Here is a 17,947-nt window from a genome sequence, read left to right on the forward strand (position 1 = left end):
CGTCCTCGCTCCGCGCTGGCCGGTTTCTCGCTCTGTGGTTTGGACTCTTCCGACCGCCCGCGCTGGCCCCTAGCGGTACGGCGGACGCAATGCAGCCGTCGCGGCCCGCAGCGCCCCACCTGGTCCAGACTTTCCCTAGGCCGCCAGCCCCCACCCCGCCTCCGCGCGTCACCGCTTAGGCTCCGCCCCCGGTTCAGCGCGTCATAACACCGAGCCCACCCAGACCCGGTCTCTGCCCTGGCTCCGCCTCTGCCCCTCCCGCCGTCGCCGAGCCACAGCTCCCTGCGCCGGCGCTTCACTGCTGTGACCGAGCGCAGGCTCCACCTCCTCCTCGACGTGCCCCGCCCAGTGCAGGCCCAGTGTCTGGCTCCTGGGCATCGCTTAGGTCCTTCGGGATTCCGCTCGGCAGAGGCCCTGCCGGGGCCCATCACGCCAGAGCCTTGGCCGGGTGCAGGCCCCTCCTCCACCTGGCTCTACTTTCGCCTCGCCCCGTCTCGCCCCACCCTAGGCTCAGGCAGGTCTCGGTTCCCGTTGGCCTCCCCGGTAAAAGGGTCCTGTGTGGAAACGGTCAGGTAGAGCTTCCTCCTGAAATTTGGGCCCCATCCTTGGAAACAGCCGCCCTCGGACAGACATTAGGACTGGGTGAGAGAGACGAGCCTTTGCTGTGCTCTCTTGCATCCCAGCGCCTGTACGTTTTGGGCACCCAATAGCTCTTGAAGCAAGAATCATGTCTACTTTATTTGCGAGGCTGGTACCTCTGAGCAGATTCAGGTTGCGTGCAGGGCTGGTTACTGTCAACACATAGTAGGAGCCAAAGGGCTCTACCTCTATGGCTAGACAGCCTGGGTTCGACCTAAGCTGCTCTATTTTCTGGCTGTGCAACATTGGGCAAAGTGGTTGCCCTCTCAGTGTGTGTCTGTTTCCTCATAACGTCATGTTAGGATTGAATGAGTTAGTCTACTTAAAATGCTTAGCACAGGACTTGGGGAGGAGTAGGTGCTCAGTGAATGTCAGTTCTTGTGATAGCTGCAGCTTAAAGACTGGGCTCAGTGTCTCTGGAGATGTTTATGGCCCTGCTGGGTGGGTGCTGGAGGCTCTAACCCCTTCAACTATCCTGGCCTGTAAGCATGTGTGCAGGTGCAGACATATGCTCTTGATGGTGGCTGAGAGTAATCCTGACTGTGACCGTGACTTGTGTGACTGCTTGTACTTGAGAAAGCTGTGACCAGGCTCAGAGTGCATTAGGTTGTGAAACCAAATAAAGAAAACCTCATTAAAAAAAATAAAAAGAAAAAAGAAAACCTCATTTAAAATGGAGTCGAGCGAGACGCTTGGGTGGCTCAGTCGGTTAAGCGTCTGCCTTCCACTCGGGTTGTGATCCCAAAGTCCTGGGATCGAGTCCCGTGTCGGGCTCCTTGCTCATCGGGGAGCCTGCTTCTCCCTCTCCCTTTGCTGCTCCCCCTGCTTGTATGCTTGCTCTCTCTCTCCTTCTGTCAAATAATTAAATAAAAATAAAATGGAGTCGAGAGGCTAGAAGGGGGAACTCACACATACCGCTTCTTGCAGCCTTTTGCAGACCCAACAGGAAGGAGACTACTTTACTCCTCCAATGGGAGGAAAGATTTTCTCATTGCCTGACAACAGCCCAGCCAATGAGAGAGCCTCATAGCTCAATGAAAAGCCATCACCCTTCAAACTCCCAGTTTTACTCCAATGGATTTTCTGTTTATAACAGGCCCTTCCAACTCCCCCCATTCCTCTATAAAATAGCATTCCTCCTCTTTGTTCTCCAGACTTGCCTATGGTTTTGCAACAGCTCACATACCTCAAATTGCACTTCCCTGCTGTTCCCAAAAAAACCCCATTTTTGCTGGTAAAATAACCAATTTATTTGTAAGGTAAACAGGGTGCTCAATGTGTGTATCCTGGTGTGTGACCAATCACCACATGCCCTGCTGCTCACACCGTGCTCCCTTCCAGCCACGGTAGCAGCGACATTGGAACTCCACAGCCATCTGCATCTGATCCTCAAGTGAGAGGGCACCTTGTAGGGTCAGGGGCCCGCCACCACGAGTGAGCTGGATGGAGAAGCTGGCGGGGTTGAGGATGAGGAGGGCCTCAGGGTGGCTGGGGCGCCTGGCACAGCGACCATGGCCTGAGCACAGGGCTTGACTGCACAGAAGAGCCCCACTGGTCACGTTGAGGATGAAGGGCCCCAGTGTGGTGTCCACATACTCCTTGATGGCCTGGCACGATTCCTGAGTGGGAGGAGGAGCATCAGGGACACCACGATCATGCATGGGCCTAGCTAGGGCATTGACACACTCACCTGCTGGCCCGCCAGGAGTGCAGGGATAGAAAGGGCCGGCCAGGGTCTTCCCAATCAGCCTCCCAGCCCAACTCCTGCCCCCACCCTAACCCCCATCCTGGGCCTGAGCTCACCTTGGTTTTTGTGTTCTCCCAGCTCACCCAGAGTACCACTCCTGCTGCTCCCTGGGCTGCACTTTCCCCCAGGCTGTGCTCCAGCTCATCCTGGGGAAAGGGACCGCATAGCTCTGAGGGGCCTTCCTCCCCTCCCTCCCCCGCACAGCAGATTGCTGTAACACCACCGGATGGGACAAATAACTCATAGTCCCCACCTGGGGCTGCTCTGGCCCAGGTAGCGAGAGGCAAGCCTGTCCTCACCGTAGCCTGCAGCAGGCATTCCATCTTTGTGATGAATGCTGAAACGTCTGTACTGAGCACAGAGCTTGGCGCACAGTAGGAGCTCAAGCAATGGAGCATAATGGATGAAAGTGCCCCAAGGCTGTGTGGCCTCACTTACTGGACCTAATGCCTGACAAGGTAGGCTACAAGGTGGGTGGGGTCATAGGAGACTCACCAGGGGCAGAAAGCGGTTCGTCTTGTCATAGAAGATCTGAGCATAGGGCAGCACCGGCAGATTGGGGTCCCCAACACCCATAGCCACACGGAATGCCTCACCTACACGGTGCCGCACATACATCTGTCCCTTCCCCGTGCCCTCCAGCTCTGCGGGCATGTAGATGCTGGGGTAGAGGGTGCGGCTCTGGCTCCACAGCCACCCCAGCTGGTCATTCTGGGCACCGACACCCGGCGGGCACTGGCCAGTATAGTTGGGGCTTAGAAAGTCATAGTTGTAGCAGTCAGGGAAGCCATAGAAGCCCCAGAGGCCACGAGGCCTCAGAGCTTGCCCCAGCTTGAGGGTGCCTGCCATCCAGGCCTTTGCAGCCTCCTGGAACTGGTCCCGTGCTGTTGCCTCCACTCGAGGAGCTGGCCAGTCGGGATGCTGCCCCCGTACCAGTGCTCGGGAGCGCTGCCGGTAAATGTCCTTGGTGTCCCAGTTGAAGGCCCAGCGTGGGCGCCATGCCTCCCAGTCGATGACTGCCAGCCCTGAGAAGTCGGACTCAGGGATGTCAGCCAGGATGTCCTGGAAGGAGCGGGCCAGGTGGGTATCCAGGCTGGCATTCTGGGGCAGGCCACCAAACACAGGCTCCCCAGCAGATGTGTAGTAGGGGTAGGTGCCCAGCTGGTAGCTGTAGAAAATGGTCATATCAGGGCCGCGGAAGGTCTGCCCAGGGTTGGCCACCACATCGAAGACACTGACATCCACGTCCACGCCGTATTTGTCCAGGCACCACTGGGTGTTTGCGTTCCAGATGGTGGTGAAGGGCTGGTTGGGTACCGTGGGGCTCCTGGAGCCTTGGGCCGCGCCAAGCAAGGTCAGGAAGAGAGCGTAGGTGGGAAGCAGGTGGACTGCCATGGCAGAGGATGGGTCTAGGGAAACCTGACCAGGGGAGGCAAAGCTGAGAGCAGGTTCTGAACTCTCTGACCCCTGCTCAGAGAAGGCAGACCAAGCCCCTTGCTCATTAATCCACCCCTGCTCGGCCTTAGGTAAACATTGACCTTGGCTCAGGGCTTAGGGAGGTCAGAGGGCAAAGGAAAGGTGTGCAGGGGGAACGCTGCCACTGGAGGGCACGGCTGAGTTGCCTCTAGGGCGGGGCCTTTGCCCTCCTGTCTCCCATAGGCTTTGCCTCGGCTAAGCTAACCAATCCCCTTCCCCAGGGGCCACAGAAGCCTTGACTCTGTTTTGAGAAGAGCTGCTGAGAGCCAGGCCCTCAGCCTCCAGGCTGACCTGACTGATGGGGGATCCTTTCCTGTCTTCCCCCAGGAATCCTGGCCAGCCATTGGAGGAAGAGATGCTCAGCTGGACAGGTCAGCCCAACCCTCCTGTATACCCACCAGTCTGCCCACTTGTCCCTGCTGACCTCAGGGCTGAAGGGCCTCATCCTCCAAATTTCCTGACCCCAGCGTGAGGGCCTAGGCAGGGCTCAGCAAGATTCTGTTCCTCAACTCTGGCCCCAGCTGCACCACACTCAGAGGAAGCTGCTGCTGGAAACTGAGCTTTTGTAGGGGGGTCACCCCACCCAGTCTGGGGGCGGGCTGAGGGGCAGGCCCTGAGTTGGAGGGCTGGGCCAGGCAGCAGAGCCACCTCAGCACCCCTAACAGAGTGCCTTGCTAGAAGGTGGGGCTGGGCCGGAAGCAGCCCCGCCCACACGGTCAACATCACCGGCAGGGCTTTGTGGCTTTTTTTGGGTTGGGGTGGGGGTGGAAGCGGTGAAGGGGGGCTGTTTGGGTGGCAGACCCCTCTGGGCAGGCCTGTGTGTGGTACTGGAGTCTGGGTGCCTCAGTACGGTACCCTGAGGGAGCCTACTTTCCTGCAGGGCTGCATTATGATATCTCTGGGTCTTAGGCACTTTTGCCTTTGTGGGCCCCTTCCTCAAAACATTAAAAAATGCATTTTACAACTGTGCTGGTACAAAGACAAGTACAATCCAGACTGAAGTCATTATTATATATTCATTATTAATATATATTTTCCTCTGATTAAAAAAGTGAAGACAGGGGCACCTGGGTGGCTCAGTCGTTAAGCGTCTGCCTTTGGCTCAGGTCATAATCCCAGGGTCCTGGGATCGAGCCCCACATCGGGCTCCCTGCTCTGCGGGAAGCCTGCTTCTCCCTCTCCCACTCCCCCTGCTTGTGTTCCCTCTCTCTGTGTCTCTGTCAAATAAATAAATAAAATCTTAAAAAAAAAAAAAGTGAAGACAGTTTTTGGGCCCCTAGAAGTATTGCGGCCCCAGGCCCTACACCGACTATGCCCAGGAGGTAGGTCCCCTCTGCTTTAGGGATGAGTCTGAAAGGCACTGTGTCTGTGAAGTCAGGGGTGGTCAGCTGCGGTCTAGGCCTCTGTGCAAGGTCCAGTAGTACGTGTAAGTGTGGGATCCAGTGCCTGAGCTGGGTGTGACTTCGCAGTCTTGTGACTATGAGACCCCGTGTTTGGGTGACCATGGGTGTGTCACTGACCACATACTTGTTCATTCCTTTGTGATTTCACTTGTTTGCTGATTCAGAAGCTGATTGAGACCTGCTAGGTGCCCAGGCCCAGGCATGCCTGCCAGGGTGGGGTGAAGGAAACCTCATATCCCTGATCCAGGTCAAAGTGCTACCTGAGTCCACAGCCCAGTCTGAGCCTGAGCCAGGGACCCCCCGGCACAGTGGCCAATGAGTCTGACACAGCCAGCTACCATCTGGACTCGGTCCTCCAGGCTAGGATGGAGAAGCTGACAGCGCTGAAGGATCTAGCCACAGAGGTGGTGGCTGCTGATCTTGTTCAGGAAGCAGGGTCCCAGAGTGATGACCATTAGGCTCGGAGAGCCTGGCACAACTCCCAAGGGCTGAACGGACAGAAGAACACCAAGGCAGCCCCGACTCCCTCTTCCTGAGGGTTCATGCTACCTTCAGGTGCCCCATAACCCAGCCAAACCTCCGGCTGGCATTCTCTAGCTGGCCTCAATCCAGGGGAGAAGCTCTAATGGTGGAATGGCAGGAAGATGCTCCCCTGCCCCAGGGTCCTGCCCACAGACCCGCCCCTGCTGCGCCGCTCTGGCGGGGTTGGCCCAAGTGCTGTGTGTGTCTGGGGTCAGTCCGGCTTCGTGGTCCAGCCCTGCCTGCCCTCTCTGGTGGTGTGCATATCCCGGGTCTGAGCCACCTCCCTCCCCTTTACACCCACCCACCCACAGCTGTGGCTGTCCCTGAGTTGCACTTTCCACAAGGCTGTCGTCCAGGTCCTCCTGGAAAGTGATGTGAGGTGATCACAGATTTGCACGGAGGGGTCCCAGCCGGATGGGTACAGGTCACAGATGTCTGGGGGAGGTAAGAGTTGTGTAGGTCACACATGTGGGGGAAACCACAGCTTTGCACGGGTATGGAGGAGTCCTGGCTAGGTGGGAAAGGCCACAGATGTTGGGTGTTACAGATGTGGGTGGAGTAGCTCACAGGTGTGTTTGAGGGTCACAGCTGGGTAGGGCAAGTCAGAGGGGTGAGGGCAACAAAGACAACGAGTCACAGCTTCTTCCTTGCCCTCTTTTTGCTGGCTCCATCATCTCGTGACCTTATAGACCAACACCTTCATCTTCTGTCCAGCAGGCTTCTCCCCACCATGGCCCAGAGCACTGGGCACCCTCCCCCTCCATGTGACTGACGCCTTCTATGCTCCCGCCTAGCCCCCTTCCCTCCGTTCTCGGCCGTCGCCAGCCAGAGGGACGAGGATCACCTGACAACCTGAACTGACATCGATGTGGCGGGGCTCGCTTCTCCAGGCTCTGCTCCGCTGACCACCTCTGACTTGGCCTTTGCATCTAGTGTGCATCCCCAGGATGACAGGGCCCTTCGCTGGTGTGGCTCGCAGATGCAGCCCAGCCCAGCACTGGCATGTGTGTGAGTGCTGTTTACTGAGCAGGTGAGACTCAGGCAAAGTCAGGCGTGGTGCCACTCGAGGGCTGCCCTTCCTGCCTTACCTGTGGTAGCCCCTGGCCACGCCGCAGCCTCGGACTGCCCGTCCCAGCCGTGTTCCAACTTCCTGCAGGCTTTGCCCGCACTTTGTCTCTAGTAGCAAGCTTCCCCTTCCCCTTTTCAAACTCAGTATAGAAAGCACTTCCTCGAGGATACCTCCCTTGAGGCCTTGTGGCTGGGCTGACCCCCTTCACCACTTGGCTGTTTCTTGAGTCTGTCTCCCTACAGCCAGTGTTGTGTCATCACTGACATGGACAAGGGGACCCCAAGTGTGGATTTGATGGCTGAGGAGAGGGGCAAAGCCCCTTCAAGAATGAAGCAGGCTGGAGCTAGTCTGACTACTCCAGATGCTACTTCTCTCCCCTGGGACAGCTAGGGACAAGCCACATTCTCCCATGGTCAGGATGGGGCTGACCTTTGAGGAGGTCTCTGCTCCCAGACTCAAGATGCCTCCCTCTCGCCCCATCGCGCGTCTTTGCGGTGGGACAGGGTCGAGACCTCAAGATTCAGGTCCCAAACCCCAGTGGAGGACTGTGACCCAGCTGGGGAGAGGTGTGTGTGGCTGAAGTCCACTGCCCTTGGAGCAAGGAGTGGAGAAGACGCCCTTGCCTGTGGGAACAACAGGGAGGGGTGGTCTGGCTACCTGCCCAGCCAGGGAAGATCAAATATCCACTTCCCCTGTCTCCCTGGGTGGGCAAGGCGAGGTGAGTGGCACTGGCCCAGCTGGGGATCCAGGGGCAAGGAGGAGAAACACCATGAGCCTGGTCCCTCATGGAAGGCTGGGCCCAACTGCTTTCCAATCAATACGGAGAAACCCACAATCCTGGGTGTTGGGGTGGAATGTGAATCCCTCCGTTCCCAGTAGCCCCTGCCCCAGCAGGGCAGCTGCAGAATGGGCAGCTCTGGGCCTCCAGGTTCCACGGACCGCATTTGACGGATACGAAGTTTCCAGCAGAGCGTCTCACGGAGACGGCTGTGCTCAAACCTCCTGAGACACCCTGGAATCTCTCTCATGTGTCCTGGCCTAGGTGCAGACAGTCCAAGCACAGAAGCAGGTGTTTTATATTTAATTTACAAAAGAGACCCCAAAATAATAATAATAAACTATCCAGGGGCAGGAGAGTAGGGTCAGGTCCTCTCTGGCCCAGCTATACCCCTCTTCCTCTCTGGCAGGGAGAAAAGGGGCCTCTCAGGGAACTGCCCCTCCCCCTTAGAACAGGGGGGTGAGAGCTGGTATGGACACCCTGCTGGGCATCCCCGGGGCTCTGCCCCCTTGGAGCTCCAGTTTGTGCACCCCGTGCAGGCTCCTACATGCCTGGCAGAGCCCTCATGGCAGAGGCCAGCTGGCCCGGCAGCCGGGAGAGAGACCCCTACAAAGTCCAGGTGAGGGCCAGGGCTGCCCCAGCCAGCGAGCCGGTGAGGAGGCGCCCAGCGCAGGCCCCACGGGCCCCGCCAGCTGCCCGCGTGCGGTCCCACTGGCACTGCTCGCCCCCCCAGCCTAAGTAGCACTGGCAGCGGAAGTGCGTCTGCAGGTAGTTGAGATCCGCCCAGCTGAGCTCCCCCTCTGGGCGCAGCTGGGGCTCCCCAGGCACGCGGCTAGGCACCAGGCGGAAGCTGCTGGCGCTGAGGTGCAGGAAGGTACTGGCGCTGGGGTCGCGGCGTACACAGCGCCCGTGCCCATGGCACTGGGCCCAGCTGCAATACTGGGCAGCCCAGGACACGTTGACTACGTAGGGGACCAGCAGCCGCGTCAGGTAATCCTTGAGGTACTGGCAGGTCTCCTGAGGGCAGAGGCCAGGGATCAGGGTCAGCGGCCTCAGCCCACAGGCCCGGATGGAAGCCCTGTGTTCTTGTAACAGCGCACACGTGTGTACACATACATGTGTGCTTGAGCCCTTACCGCCCCTGCTCCCACTGAGAAGGGAGGAGGGGACAGAGACGAGCCCAGCAGGGCGGCTGGCGAGGGGGAGGGTGGAACTCTTAAGGCTGTTCAGGACAGTATGACCCCTTTCCTGGGAATAGGGGAGGAACCCTTTCTTCTCTGTTGGGACCAGGGAGGCCTTGGGTGGGAGACAGACAAGGAGCCCAGACTAGGTTGGTTTGCCCACCTTGAGGTTGGCAGCCCAAAGCTGCAACTCTCTGCCTGCCCCCCTGCAGACCCCACTCTGTCTTACTCACCTTGCTGGTGGTGTAGCCCGCGTCACCCCAGAGGATGACCCCGGCCGCGCCCAGGGCTGCGCTCTCACCAATGGTGGAGATGAGATCCATCTGTGTGGGAGGAGGACGGTCACGGGGGAGACTGAGACCACAGGGCGAGGACAAGACAGGCTGGACAGGCCCCCACCCTGTTCTGCCATGCTGATCCCCTCAGCCCAGTACCCCTGTCCACCCTCAGGCAGAGGCTGTTTCACTTTCTCATTAGATGTGCAAGCCGTTTGCACTCCTACTTTGGCTTCCGTTTCCCAAGCCAATGGCCCACTTGAATCTAGGATGTATCTATCAGGATGGACTCCCAAGTCCCTGCTCTGCCCTGGATGTGCTGGGAAGCTTTGAGCAAATTTCTCAGCATCTCTGGATCTCAATTTGTTATCTGCAAGATGGAGATAATGATGCCACCCTTTCACAAGGTCACAGGGAGAATGACAGGAGGGGATGGAGAGCAGCTAGTCAGCTAGGGGGCAGGAGGCCCCCTGCTATCCCAACCCCGCAGTGGTCGTGCGGGGCGGGGAGAAGGCAGGGGCCGGCACGTACCTCGCTGAGCCCTGTGAGCCTGCGGCTATAGGTGGGTCGTGTGAAGACGTAGACCGGGAGCGCGTGGTTGGCGTGGTGGGTGTGAGCCACGCGGAGGGCCTCCTGAACGCGGAAGCTGACAAAGTTGCGGCCGTGGGTGGAGGACGCCAGTGTCTCGTCCAGGTAGACGGAGGGGAAGAGGGCTGTGCTCTCAGCCCACAGCCAGGCCAGCTGGTCGTTTCGGGAGACCTCAACATCAGGGCAGCGGCCCGTATAGGTGTCCCAGTTCTGCACGTAGTCGTGGTTGTAACAGTCGGGGAAGAGGTAGAAGCCCCAGAGGTGCCGCGGCCGCACTGCCTTGACAAAGCGCAGCGTCTCCAGCATGAACTGGCGGGCCGCAAACTCAAACTCGTACTGCGCCTGCTTGACCACACGGTCTGCTGGCCAGTCAGGGTGGCGAGTGGCCACCAACTGGCGCGACGACTGGCGGTACACGTCCTTGTCCTGCCAGTTGCGCACCCACACGGGCCGCCAGTCCTCCCAGTCGATGACTGCCAGGCCTGCAGGCTCCTGTGTACGGATGTAGTGCTCCACGTGCTCCTGAAGCATCTTCAGATGTGCCCAGAGGCTGCCATTCTGTGGCACGCCCCCATGCACAGACCTCCCCATGGAACTGAAGTGTGGATACAGGCCCAGCCGGTCATGGTAGAAGATGGTGATGTTCTGGTTCACAAAACCCTCATTAGGTGAGGCCTGCACATCAAAGGCCTTCAGGTCCAGTGGTACCTTGAGGCGAGGGCCACAGTCTTGTGTGGGGACATCCCATGCTACCACAAAGGGCCGGCCGGTGAAGATGGGTGGCGCTGTGGGCTTGAGCTGGGTGGCCCATGCCACCAACACCAGGGCCAGTGTGACGGCAGGGCCCAGGCCTGCCCACATGCTGGGGGCTGCAGGAAGACGGTGTCACCTGCCTGGCACCAGCTCAGGAACTGGGGGAAAGATGGGAGAGAGCAAGTTAGTCTATAGAATCCTGGAGGTGCCCACCCCAAACCCACTCACACTCCTACAGTCCAGGCTGTGTGGGGCACTGTGCCCAGGGCTGTTCAGACCTGTTAGGTGACTGTAACAGGTCTGAGAGACCACCGGCGACGGAGGGGAAGGCAAGACACCCTGGGAACTCACTGCCAGGAACATAGGGCTCCTTCCTAGAGCAGGTGGCTTACGGCCGGGCAGAGACCTCTGGTAGGTCTGTGACTCTCAGAACTGGCAGACTGAGCCATGGACTCGCTGCTCAGAAATACAGATATCTGCAAAACCACCCAACACATGGTTTCAGAGAGCCCCGAACCCGAGGCCCACTCTGTACCCCGTGAAGAACTCCCGATCCAGAGAAATGATAGCATTTGGATAAGGCAGGGCACAGCTCATGCAGCCACCAGGAAGCTCGAATAGAGCCGCGGAGCTGGTAGCTGTGCGGCACCCGCCTGGCAGAAGAGCGAGGCTGTCAGGACTTTGTCTCGAGCGCAGACACCCTCCCAAGCTTGGTGGAGGCCCCACCGGGACAAAGGGGCGGCGGACCTCCCACGGCGGCGCCGGCGGACCGGCCCTTCCCTCGGCAGCCCCCGGGAATGTACGCGCCCGCCCGCGGGGAGGAGCTCACTTCGCCTGGCCTTTGTGCGGGACCCCGCCCCCGCCCCGCACGTGGGGCCTGAGCCGGGCCGGGTGGGGGTGGGGTCCCTGGGCCGCCTCGCTGGGCGCATCCCCGGGGGGGCGGTCCAGAACCCAGCCCGCTGGAAGAGAGCCGCTAGGCTTGCACTGCTCGCCCTCACCTCGCGCGGGGCGCCGCCGGGACCCGCGCCATGGCCAACGCCATCCCCGGCCCAGCCCGGCCCGCTCCGGCCGCTCGCCCAGGCGCGGCCCCGGCTCGGAGCCTCTGCTGCTCCGCCCCCTCCTCGCCCCGGCCCGCGGGCCCTTTAAGAATCCAGCGCGGAGGTGGGCCCGGGGCAGGACTTGAGGCCGGGGCGGGAAGGTGTGCCCGACTTTCACACAGCCAGTGCAGCGTTTCGGCCTCCAAGGTTCCCAGATCCTCCGCCGAGGAATGTGGCCACCCATCAGGAGCCGTGAGCCCCCTCCAAACGGGGCTTTCTTCTGGAGTCTCAGGCGCGAGCTCCAGTCAGCCCAAGATTTCCTCCCCCACCAGCCCGCGGCCGGTGGTACAGTCCTCCCCGCCCCGCCGCGCGACCAGCCGCTTAAAGGGACAGCGTAAGGGACGGGAGTCGTGGAGGGAATAAAGAAGGTGGTGTTCCTCCGCCCGTCCATAAGGTGGTGCTGCGGGACCTGGGGCCTTGGCTGGGGGCAGCAGAGGATCTGGCCCTGTACCCGCGAGTGTAGCTTCCAACCCTGGGGCAATTTGGAAAGAGGGACGGTGACCAGAGCCGACCTCGGGCCTTCCGGGATAGTAACACCCAGTCCCCTACGGATCAGGGCTTCCCTTCCACCCCCCGTCCCAGTCTGAAGGGAAGCCCCGCCCCCTGCCAGATTGGGGGAGGGGGACCAAGCGCCAGCCCCTTAGCCCTCGTTGGGCTGGGCCGAGGCTGTGGTTGTCTTGGCAACACGAGCTTTGAGTCGCAGCGTGGCCGGCCCCGCTGGGGGCCGGTAAGCCCAGCGGGCCCTGGGGGTAGGGCCCCCTGCCCGCGACCTGCATTAGGGACAGGCCGATGCCTGGGCTACCGTTCCCTCCTGCCCACTCTCTCTGGAGGCCTGTAGGAGCCCCCCAGGCTTTATTTCAACTCTGAGGAGGCTGCTACCCTCGCAGGAGTACCCGGCCCGACCGCAGAGAAAGCCGGTCTGGCTAGAGGGGCTTCCCCGGGCCTCCACCCGGCATCAGGAGCCCTTTCGCCCCACAAACCCCTCCCGCTGGGGAGCAAGCTTGGAGCTGGACCGGGCCGAAATCTCTCTGCCTCTTCCTAGATCCTCTCCCCCGTACGGGGCTCAGCTCCCCCAAAGGGCCCGGGTCTGCACCACCAGCCCATTCCCGTCCGCGCGCCAGGGAGAGGAAGGAGAGAGAGCTCCTGTGCGCGGATCTAAAGGGGGTGCAGACCAGTCGCCTGCACTGGGCTCACCTGTGTGGGAGCCCGTGGGCCCAGTAGGTCGGCGGCCTCCCTTCTTCCCCGCGTGAGCCTCTCCAGCTAAGCTACTCGCACCAGCTGCTGCCCGCCGGGCAGCCCGCCGGCGACTTGATAAACCCCATCCCCTCCCACCCGCTCCCGCCTCCCACCCCAGCCCTTTTTCCTCACTTCCTGCTGCCCCTCTGAGAGGAAAGGGCCAGGAACAAGCGCGGGGGAAGGGACCGCCTTGACCCTGTTTCCCTCCGGCATGCCCTGCTGGCTGGCTGCCCTCCCCACCCTTCCCCCCTGGAGTATGCCCTGGCCCTGCGAACTGCACCAGGTGACAGGAAGGCTGTGGGACTTGGCTCAGGTGGCAGCTTCCGCCATGCCGGCAGTTTCCTAACCCTGAAAGCTCTTCTCCTTAACCTTCCCTTGGGGTTGAGGCCCATCCTCAAATCCAGTAGCCTGTGAGTGGAGGGGCCCCAGTGGTGGGATGCTTGGCTGATGGTCCCCCAAGGCAGGTGGTGAAGAAGGGGACCGGCCCTGAGGCAGTTTGGGGAAACTTCCAGGAGCTGAGTCAATTTTTTCCCACTGAGAGCAGAAGCATCCCAAATGTGACAGAGTGGACAATGTGTTGATGTGTGTGACTGTGCAGGGTCGGGGGTGGAACAGGGGCTGGGAGGGGTCTATAGGCCTCCAGCTCTTCTGCTGGAGGGCATTCCTAGGTGAACTTCACCAAGACACTGCAGAGTAGGGAGCTCATAACTGGAATGAGAAAAGGGCTGTGTTTCCATGGGAAGGGGGTGCCCATAACAGGACTGGCCCCAGGGAGAGCTGCAGCAGAGTCCCAGCAGACTGTTCCAGAGAGTTGGACAAGCCTGCACACCCTCAAATCACCCTGAGCCTACCCCATTCACCCTACTGGCCCACCTCCCTGATGCCCGGGGCCTTTCTCCTAACAGAAGGCTGTGGAAGACTGGGCAACTGGGGGAACTGGGTACACACCCTAGAGTCTGTCCCTGAGGACCAAGGAGTCCAGGACATGGCAAGGGAGGGTGTGTTCCCATACCACTGTGCTGGCTCCATAAGGGACACAAGCCTTGGAAACTGCAGGGGGTGGGGGCCCCTGGGGAAACAAAGGCCAGACCAGACAGTCCCAGGGCAGGGACACTTCCTCAGGCAGCCATTAGGAAGGAAGTGAACACAGCCCAGTGGAAGGGAGTGGAAGAGCACTGCCCTGACCCCCATTGTTTCCAGCTTTGGGGTCAGCTGGGGCAGGCTGAACGCAGGGAGTTCCCCCACGCTGGGACTGTGGTGACGGGAGATGGGATGCCATCTGGCATGGCAGAACCCTGGCCCTGCGGCAGTAAGGGGGAGAACGGAGGATGACACGGCTTTATGTCTGGCATCTTTTCAGGAAAGTGGGAAGGTGCCCAAAGAAGAACTACAAAGGCTGCACAGGATGATCCTGCTCCGGATGTGACAAATTTAAGCCTCCGAAAGACTGGCAGGCCAACTCCCCAGACCCAGAAGCCTGTGTCCCTGAACTCCCTCTTCCCTAACTGGAAGTTGGGCTGATGGCCTAGGGCCAAGCCTACTAGGGAACCAGCCTTCTAGAAGGGCCTGAAAAGGGTAGGCTGAATGTACACAGGGGGCAGCTGGAGGTGAGAACACAGGGTCAGCAGGGAACAGGTGGGTGAGTTCTGCCTGATGGAACAGAAGCCCCAAACCCACTCTCCTGGTGGTACCCACAGGCACTCCTGGGAGGAAGCAGGTGGGTTTGGGCTACATAGCCTGGCAGTAGGCCAAAAGCATGGTGGCACCCATCTGATTGCTGTCCACTTAAGATGGGTCTTGGAGGTCCATGGGGTTCATGTTGTGACCTCCTGTGGGGTCAGCTCGCATGGCTGGGGGCATGACAGCTGTTCCAGAACTACCTGAGGTCATGCTCTCACCTCAGGTCAGGCAGATGGGGCCAATCCCTAGTGAAGCACCCCAAAGCCTTCCAATTCCATGGGTCCCCACCTATTAGACACAAGAGAGGAGTGGCCTTCCATTCTGAGGGGCCCTGCAGTGAGGGCTGTGTGAATACACTGCCACCTGCTGGTCACAGCTGGGATGGCCACAAGCTGGGCTCAGGCTTACTCCGCGTCTTGATGATAAAGATGGGAGCCATCAGAGTGGCCCAGTCTAGACCTTGGATGTCACAGCAAATGCCACTCTTGTATGCAGGGTCTACAAATAATTTTATTGGAACTAAACAAATAACACACAGCCTTCTTAGATTGGGGGCCGCCCTTCCCAAGCCATTTCCCATACTCTTAAAAGCACAGAGCTTGCACAGTAAGGAATTAAAAAAAAAAAAAAAGTCATTTTGATGTAGAAATCAGACTCTGCCCCAACATCATGGACTAGACTATTTACAGACTTTCACATTTTAAGTATTCCTTTATGGTTGATCTCTCCTTTCTGTCTCTACCCAGGGGCTCCAGTACCTTCCATTGACTGATCCTGGGGGATGGGTATACTGTAGGGAAAGGGGTGGTGGGCTCCTCACAGCTATTGGCACCAGCCCTAGGGGTGCTGTCCCTCACCAAAGGGTGGCAGATGGTCTCCTCCCTATGGCAGGGGTGTGGGGGGGGGGCAGGGGAGCTGGTACAAAGGCAAGGAGGATTAGACAAAGTAGGTGGGTTGGGGCAACTCCCCATAGGCACAGGCATCATAGCCCTTCCTGATCCCATCTTATGCCCTCTCAACTGGGGGTGTGTGTGGGGGGCAACAAGTAGTTGCAGTGGGGAGGGATCAGTCCAGCCCTGGGTGGAGGGAGAATCCTCCCACACCAGTCCCATCTCCTATTAACAGCCAGAAAACTGTCCATCCATCTGGGAGTGGGAACAGATGAGCAGGTAGGCAGGAAGAATCAGGCTTGCACTGCCCCCCACCTCTGTCCAACACAGGAGGAATCGAGGTAGCAAACGGCTGAAATGCTCCAACAAGGGGGTAAAGGAAATGAGGGAAAGGAAGTTCCCACTTGCATACAGTTTCCACAGCCCAGCGGCTGGAAGAAGGCAGACCTTGCTTGTAAAGTGCTGTAGCCCCTAGCAGGGCTGGGCCCTACACAAACTTGGAAGAAAGCAGGCTAGGCAAGGGTGCAGGAACCAGGCATTCCTGACCAGCATATGCCCTGCCATGCTCCTTGTAGGGATTGCTGGGGAAAGTGGGCTGGTAACTCTGCCATTAGCCCTCGCCAGCCGCCAGCCACCTCGTCCACATATAAACCAACACCCAACCAACATTGCAGGACTGCCCTGCTCACAGCTGAAGTTTCCAGGCCAATGCAGTTTATTCAGGGTTGTGGCCCCAGCTTAGATTCCTTAATGGAAGCCACACCTTGAGCCTGGGGGTTTCTTGCTGGGGTAGGGAGTGCTTATGCCTGCCACTCCCCAGGCTCACACCTCATAGAGGATCACAGGAAAATCCACGTGGATGCGGGGAGGATCCAGCTTCACGATGCCCTGCCATGGAAACAGAAGCTAGTGAGGGCCAGCTCCTCCCCCAAGAGCCCCCACCATGACAGCAGACCACATGTGGGTCTACCTCCACACACTCAGCATATGCCCTATGACCACTGCCCGGCCCCTCACCTGAGGAATCAGGTTCTTATGCACCCGCCTCAGCTTGGCCCGCTTCTGCCCGTTCTTGGTGACGATTGTCTCCTCGTAGAACTCGTGAGCCAGATCCCCATCCTCATCATAGAACATGGAGCTGTGTGGAGAGAGAGGGAACGGGCTGGGCTGGAGCCCCACACCCGGTCATGGCAAATAACCAGACTACAGGGAAGTGTGCCCACCTCCAAATGGGGAGGAACAACCTTGGTGGGAGGGAGAGAGGATAATATGCCTGAAGAATCCCTTGTTTAGGGCTTGGGGTCTACTAGAAGCAAGTGGGGAGTGGGATGGTAGCCAGCGCTACTCTCTCAGTCTCCAAGAAGAGAGATCATATCAGAGCACATTGTCACGGCAGCCAAGTTCAGTTCTCATCACTGGTGTGTTCAGCAAAAGTAGCCATTCCAACATCAGGTCCTTGCCTTCACCCAGGACTTCTAGAGTGGGCAGCATGATGGCCTGGGCATGTGTCTCACTCCAGAAGATGCTGCTGGCCCTGGGCCAACCTGAGATGGCAGATGCCTGAGCTAGGAGGGAGCCTGAAGAGAAAAAGGTTGAATCCTCCCCACCCACCCCAGGTGGCTGGTGTAACCAAACTACCACTGTTGGGTCTCCCGTGTATCTACAGCCAAATCTCCAGTATCACCTGAGTACCATTTCCCTGGGCCCACCAGGGGCAGGCCAATAGTGCTCCTGTCTGGACCCGTGGAAAGAGAAGGGAGGTCAGTGCTCCAGATCTGGAGAATATACCTGGGTGAGGGTCTTTTTACCCAGGTTCCATCCTCAACACTAGGGCCCAGTCCTACTTTCCTGGCTACTACCCTCAGAGGTCCAACCCCATCACGGTGGGGAACGGAAACAGCCAAAACAGGGTTAATTCTTCCCTCAGAAGAAGTGGGGGAGAGGGAGGCTAAGAGCCTTCAACTTTCATGCTGGGCAGGAGGGGATGAAAGAAAGAAATCCTGAAGTCGCAGGGAGGCTCTCTCTCAGCTTTACCGTGCAGAGGGCCTGCCCATGGACAAGCCTCAGGCCCACTCTTCCCCTAGGGGGACCTTCAGAGCAGCCAGGTCGTCAAGAACCGATTGCTCTGCTTTCCCCACCCCTTGCTCCCACGGGGGCCCGAAACATGGGACTCCTCCTCGAGCTCCCTGTAACGCGCGGAGCCCTGCCGCCCGCCTGTTCTCCCCGGGGCGGAATCCGCGCCCTTACCCGCGGCGCGTGAATACGAAGGGGGGCACGACTCGGCCTCGCGGCCGCACCAAAGCTTGCTCAGCGACTGCCGACTCCGGGCCTCCGCCCCCCGCCGCCGAGGCGAAGGGCCACAGGCCCCGAGCTTTGGAGCCGCTGGCGCCCATGTCAGGGCCGCCGGCGCATGGCGAGCCCCGCGACCGCTTTGCTCTCACAGGGCCGTCGGCGCCGCCATGCCCTGCCTCGGCCTCCGCTCGCAGGTGCTGCTGCCGCCGCCGCCGCCGCCGCCTTCCGCAGGCTCCGGTGTCTCCACGGAAACCTCACTTCCGCTTCCGCATGCTGCTCACGATGCCTTCTCTGATTGGCTGCTTCTCTCGTCGGTCCGCG

The 17,947-nt window shown here is 59.5% G+C and overlaps 3 protein-coding genes across 5 annotated transcripts; all 3 read right to left on the reverse strand.

Annotated features, from left to right (window-relative positions):
• Nucleotides 1-1,869: 1,869 nt before the first annotated feature.
• On the reverse strand, nucleotides 1,870-4,872 carry HYAL1 (hyaluronidase 1). The gene is made up of 4 exons (XM_032412185.1): nucleotides 4,287-4,872; nucleotides 2,882-3,805; nucleotides 2,443-2,532; nucleotides 1,870-2,258 (listed from the first exon to the last, which is right to left on the reverse strand). Exons 1-4 carry the CDS (start codon nucleotides 4,305-4,307, stop codon nucleotides 1,941-1,943), a joined length of 1,353 nt encoding a protein of 450 aa, XP_032268076.1. The 5' UTR covers nucleotides 4,308-4,872; the 3' UTR covers nucleotides 1,870-1,940.
• Nucleotides 4,873-5,101: 229 nt separating this feature from the next.
• Nucleotides 5,102-12,814, reverse strand: HYAL2 (hyaluronidase 2). Of its 3 annotated transcripts, none has more exons than XM_032411336.1 (4): nucleotides 12,723-12,814; nucleotides 9,622-10,589; nucleotides 9,049-9,138; nucleotides 5,102-8,651 (listed from the first exon to the last, which is right to left on the reverse strand). In XM_032411336.1, exons 2-4 carry the CDS (start codon nucleotides 10,537-10,539, stop codon nucleotides 8,241-8,243), a joined length of 1,419 nt encoding a protein of 472 aa, XP_032267227.1. In that variant the 5' UTR covers nucleotides 10,540-10,589; nucleotides 12,723-12,814; the 3' UTR covers nucleotides 5,102-8,240. The 3 variants fall into 3 exon arrangements, with proteins under 3 accessions (XP_032267227.1, XP_032267228.1, XP_032267229.1); XM_032411337.1 differs by lacking the exon at nucleotides 12,723-12,814 and adding an exon at nucleotides 11,430-11,518; XM_032411338.1 differs by lacking the exon at nucleotides 12,723-12,814 and adding an exon at nucleotides 11,179-11,204.
• A 2,123-nt stretch (nucleotides 12,815-14,937) lies between these two features.
• Nucleotides 14,938-17,859, reverse strand: TUSC2 (tumor suppressor 2, mitochondrial calcium regulator). The gene is made up of 3 exons (XM_032412186.1): nucleotides 17,582-17,859; nucleotides 16,352-16,472; nucleotides 14,938-16,222 (listed from the first exon to the last, which is right to left on the reverse strand). The coding sequence occupies exons 1-3, from the start codon at nucleotides 17,725-17,727 to the stop codon at nucleotides 16,157-16,159; spliced, it is 333 nt and encodes a 110-aa protein (XP_032268077.1). The 5' UTR covers nucleotides 17,728-17,859; the 3' UTR covers nucleotides 14,938-16,156.
• Nucleotides 17,860-17,947: the final 88 nt, after the last annotated feature.

The sequence above is a fragment of the Phoca vitulina genome, unplaced genomic scaffold (genome assembly GCF_004348235.1).
Source record: "Phoca vitulina isolate PV1807 unplaced genomic scaffold, GSC_HSeal_1.0 scaffold13, whole genome shotgun sequence".
Lineage (NCBI taxonomy): Eukaryota > Metazoa > Chordata > Mammalia > Carnivora > Phocidae > Phoca > Phoca vitulina.

What these genes read in the sequence shown, in the direction of transcription:
- TUSC2 (XM_032412186.1), bottom strand. Translation starts at nt 17,727, where the DNA reads ATGGGCGCCAGCGGCTCCAAAGCTCGGGGCCTGTGGCCCTTCGCCTCG. An exon ending in TTCGTATTCACGCGCCGCGG is followed by an intron (nt 16,473 to 17,581) that starts GTAAGGGCGCGG and finishes CTCTCCACACAG; the next exon opens with CTCCATGTTCTATGATGAGG. An exon ending in ATAAGAACCTGATTCCTCAG is followed by an intron (nt 16,223 to 16,351) that starts GTGAGGGGCCGG and finishes TTTCCATGGCAG; the next exon opens with GGCATCGTGAAGCTGGATCC.
- HYAL2 (XM_032411336.1), bottom strand. Translation starts at nt 10,539, where the DNA reads ATGTGGGCAGGCCTGGGCCCTGCCGTCACACTGGCCCTGGTGTTGGTG. An exon ending in GGCTCACAGGGCTCAGCGAG is followed by an intron (nt 9,139 to 9,621) that starts GTACGTGCCGGC and finishes CCTCCCACACAG; the next exon opens with ATGGATCTCATCTCCACCAT. An exon ending in CGGGCTACACCACCAGCAAG is followed by an intron (nt 8,652 to 9,048) that starts GTGAGTAAGACA and finishes CTCTGCCCTCAG; the next exon opens with GAGACCTGCCAGTACCTCAA.
- HYAL1 (XM_032412185.1), bottom strand. Translation starts at nt 4,307, where the DNA reads ATGAGGCCCTTCAGCCCTGAG. An exon ending in TGAGGCCCTTCAGCCCTGAG is followed by an intron (nt 3,806 to 4,286) that starts GTCAGCAGGGAC and finishes TCCCCTGGTCAG; the next exon opens with GTTTCCCTAGACCCATCCTC. An exon ending in GGGAGAACACAAAAACCAAG is followed by an intron (nt 2,259 to 2,442) that starts GTGAGCTCAGGC and finishes CCTCCCACTCAG; the next exon opens with GAATCGTGCCAGGCCATCAA.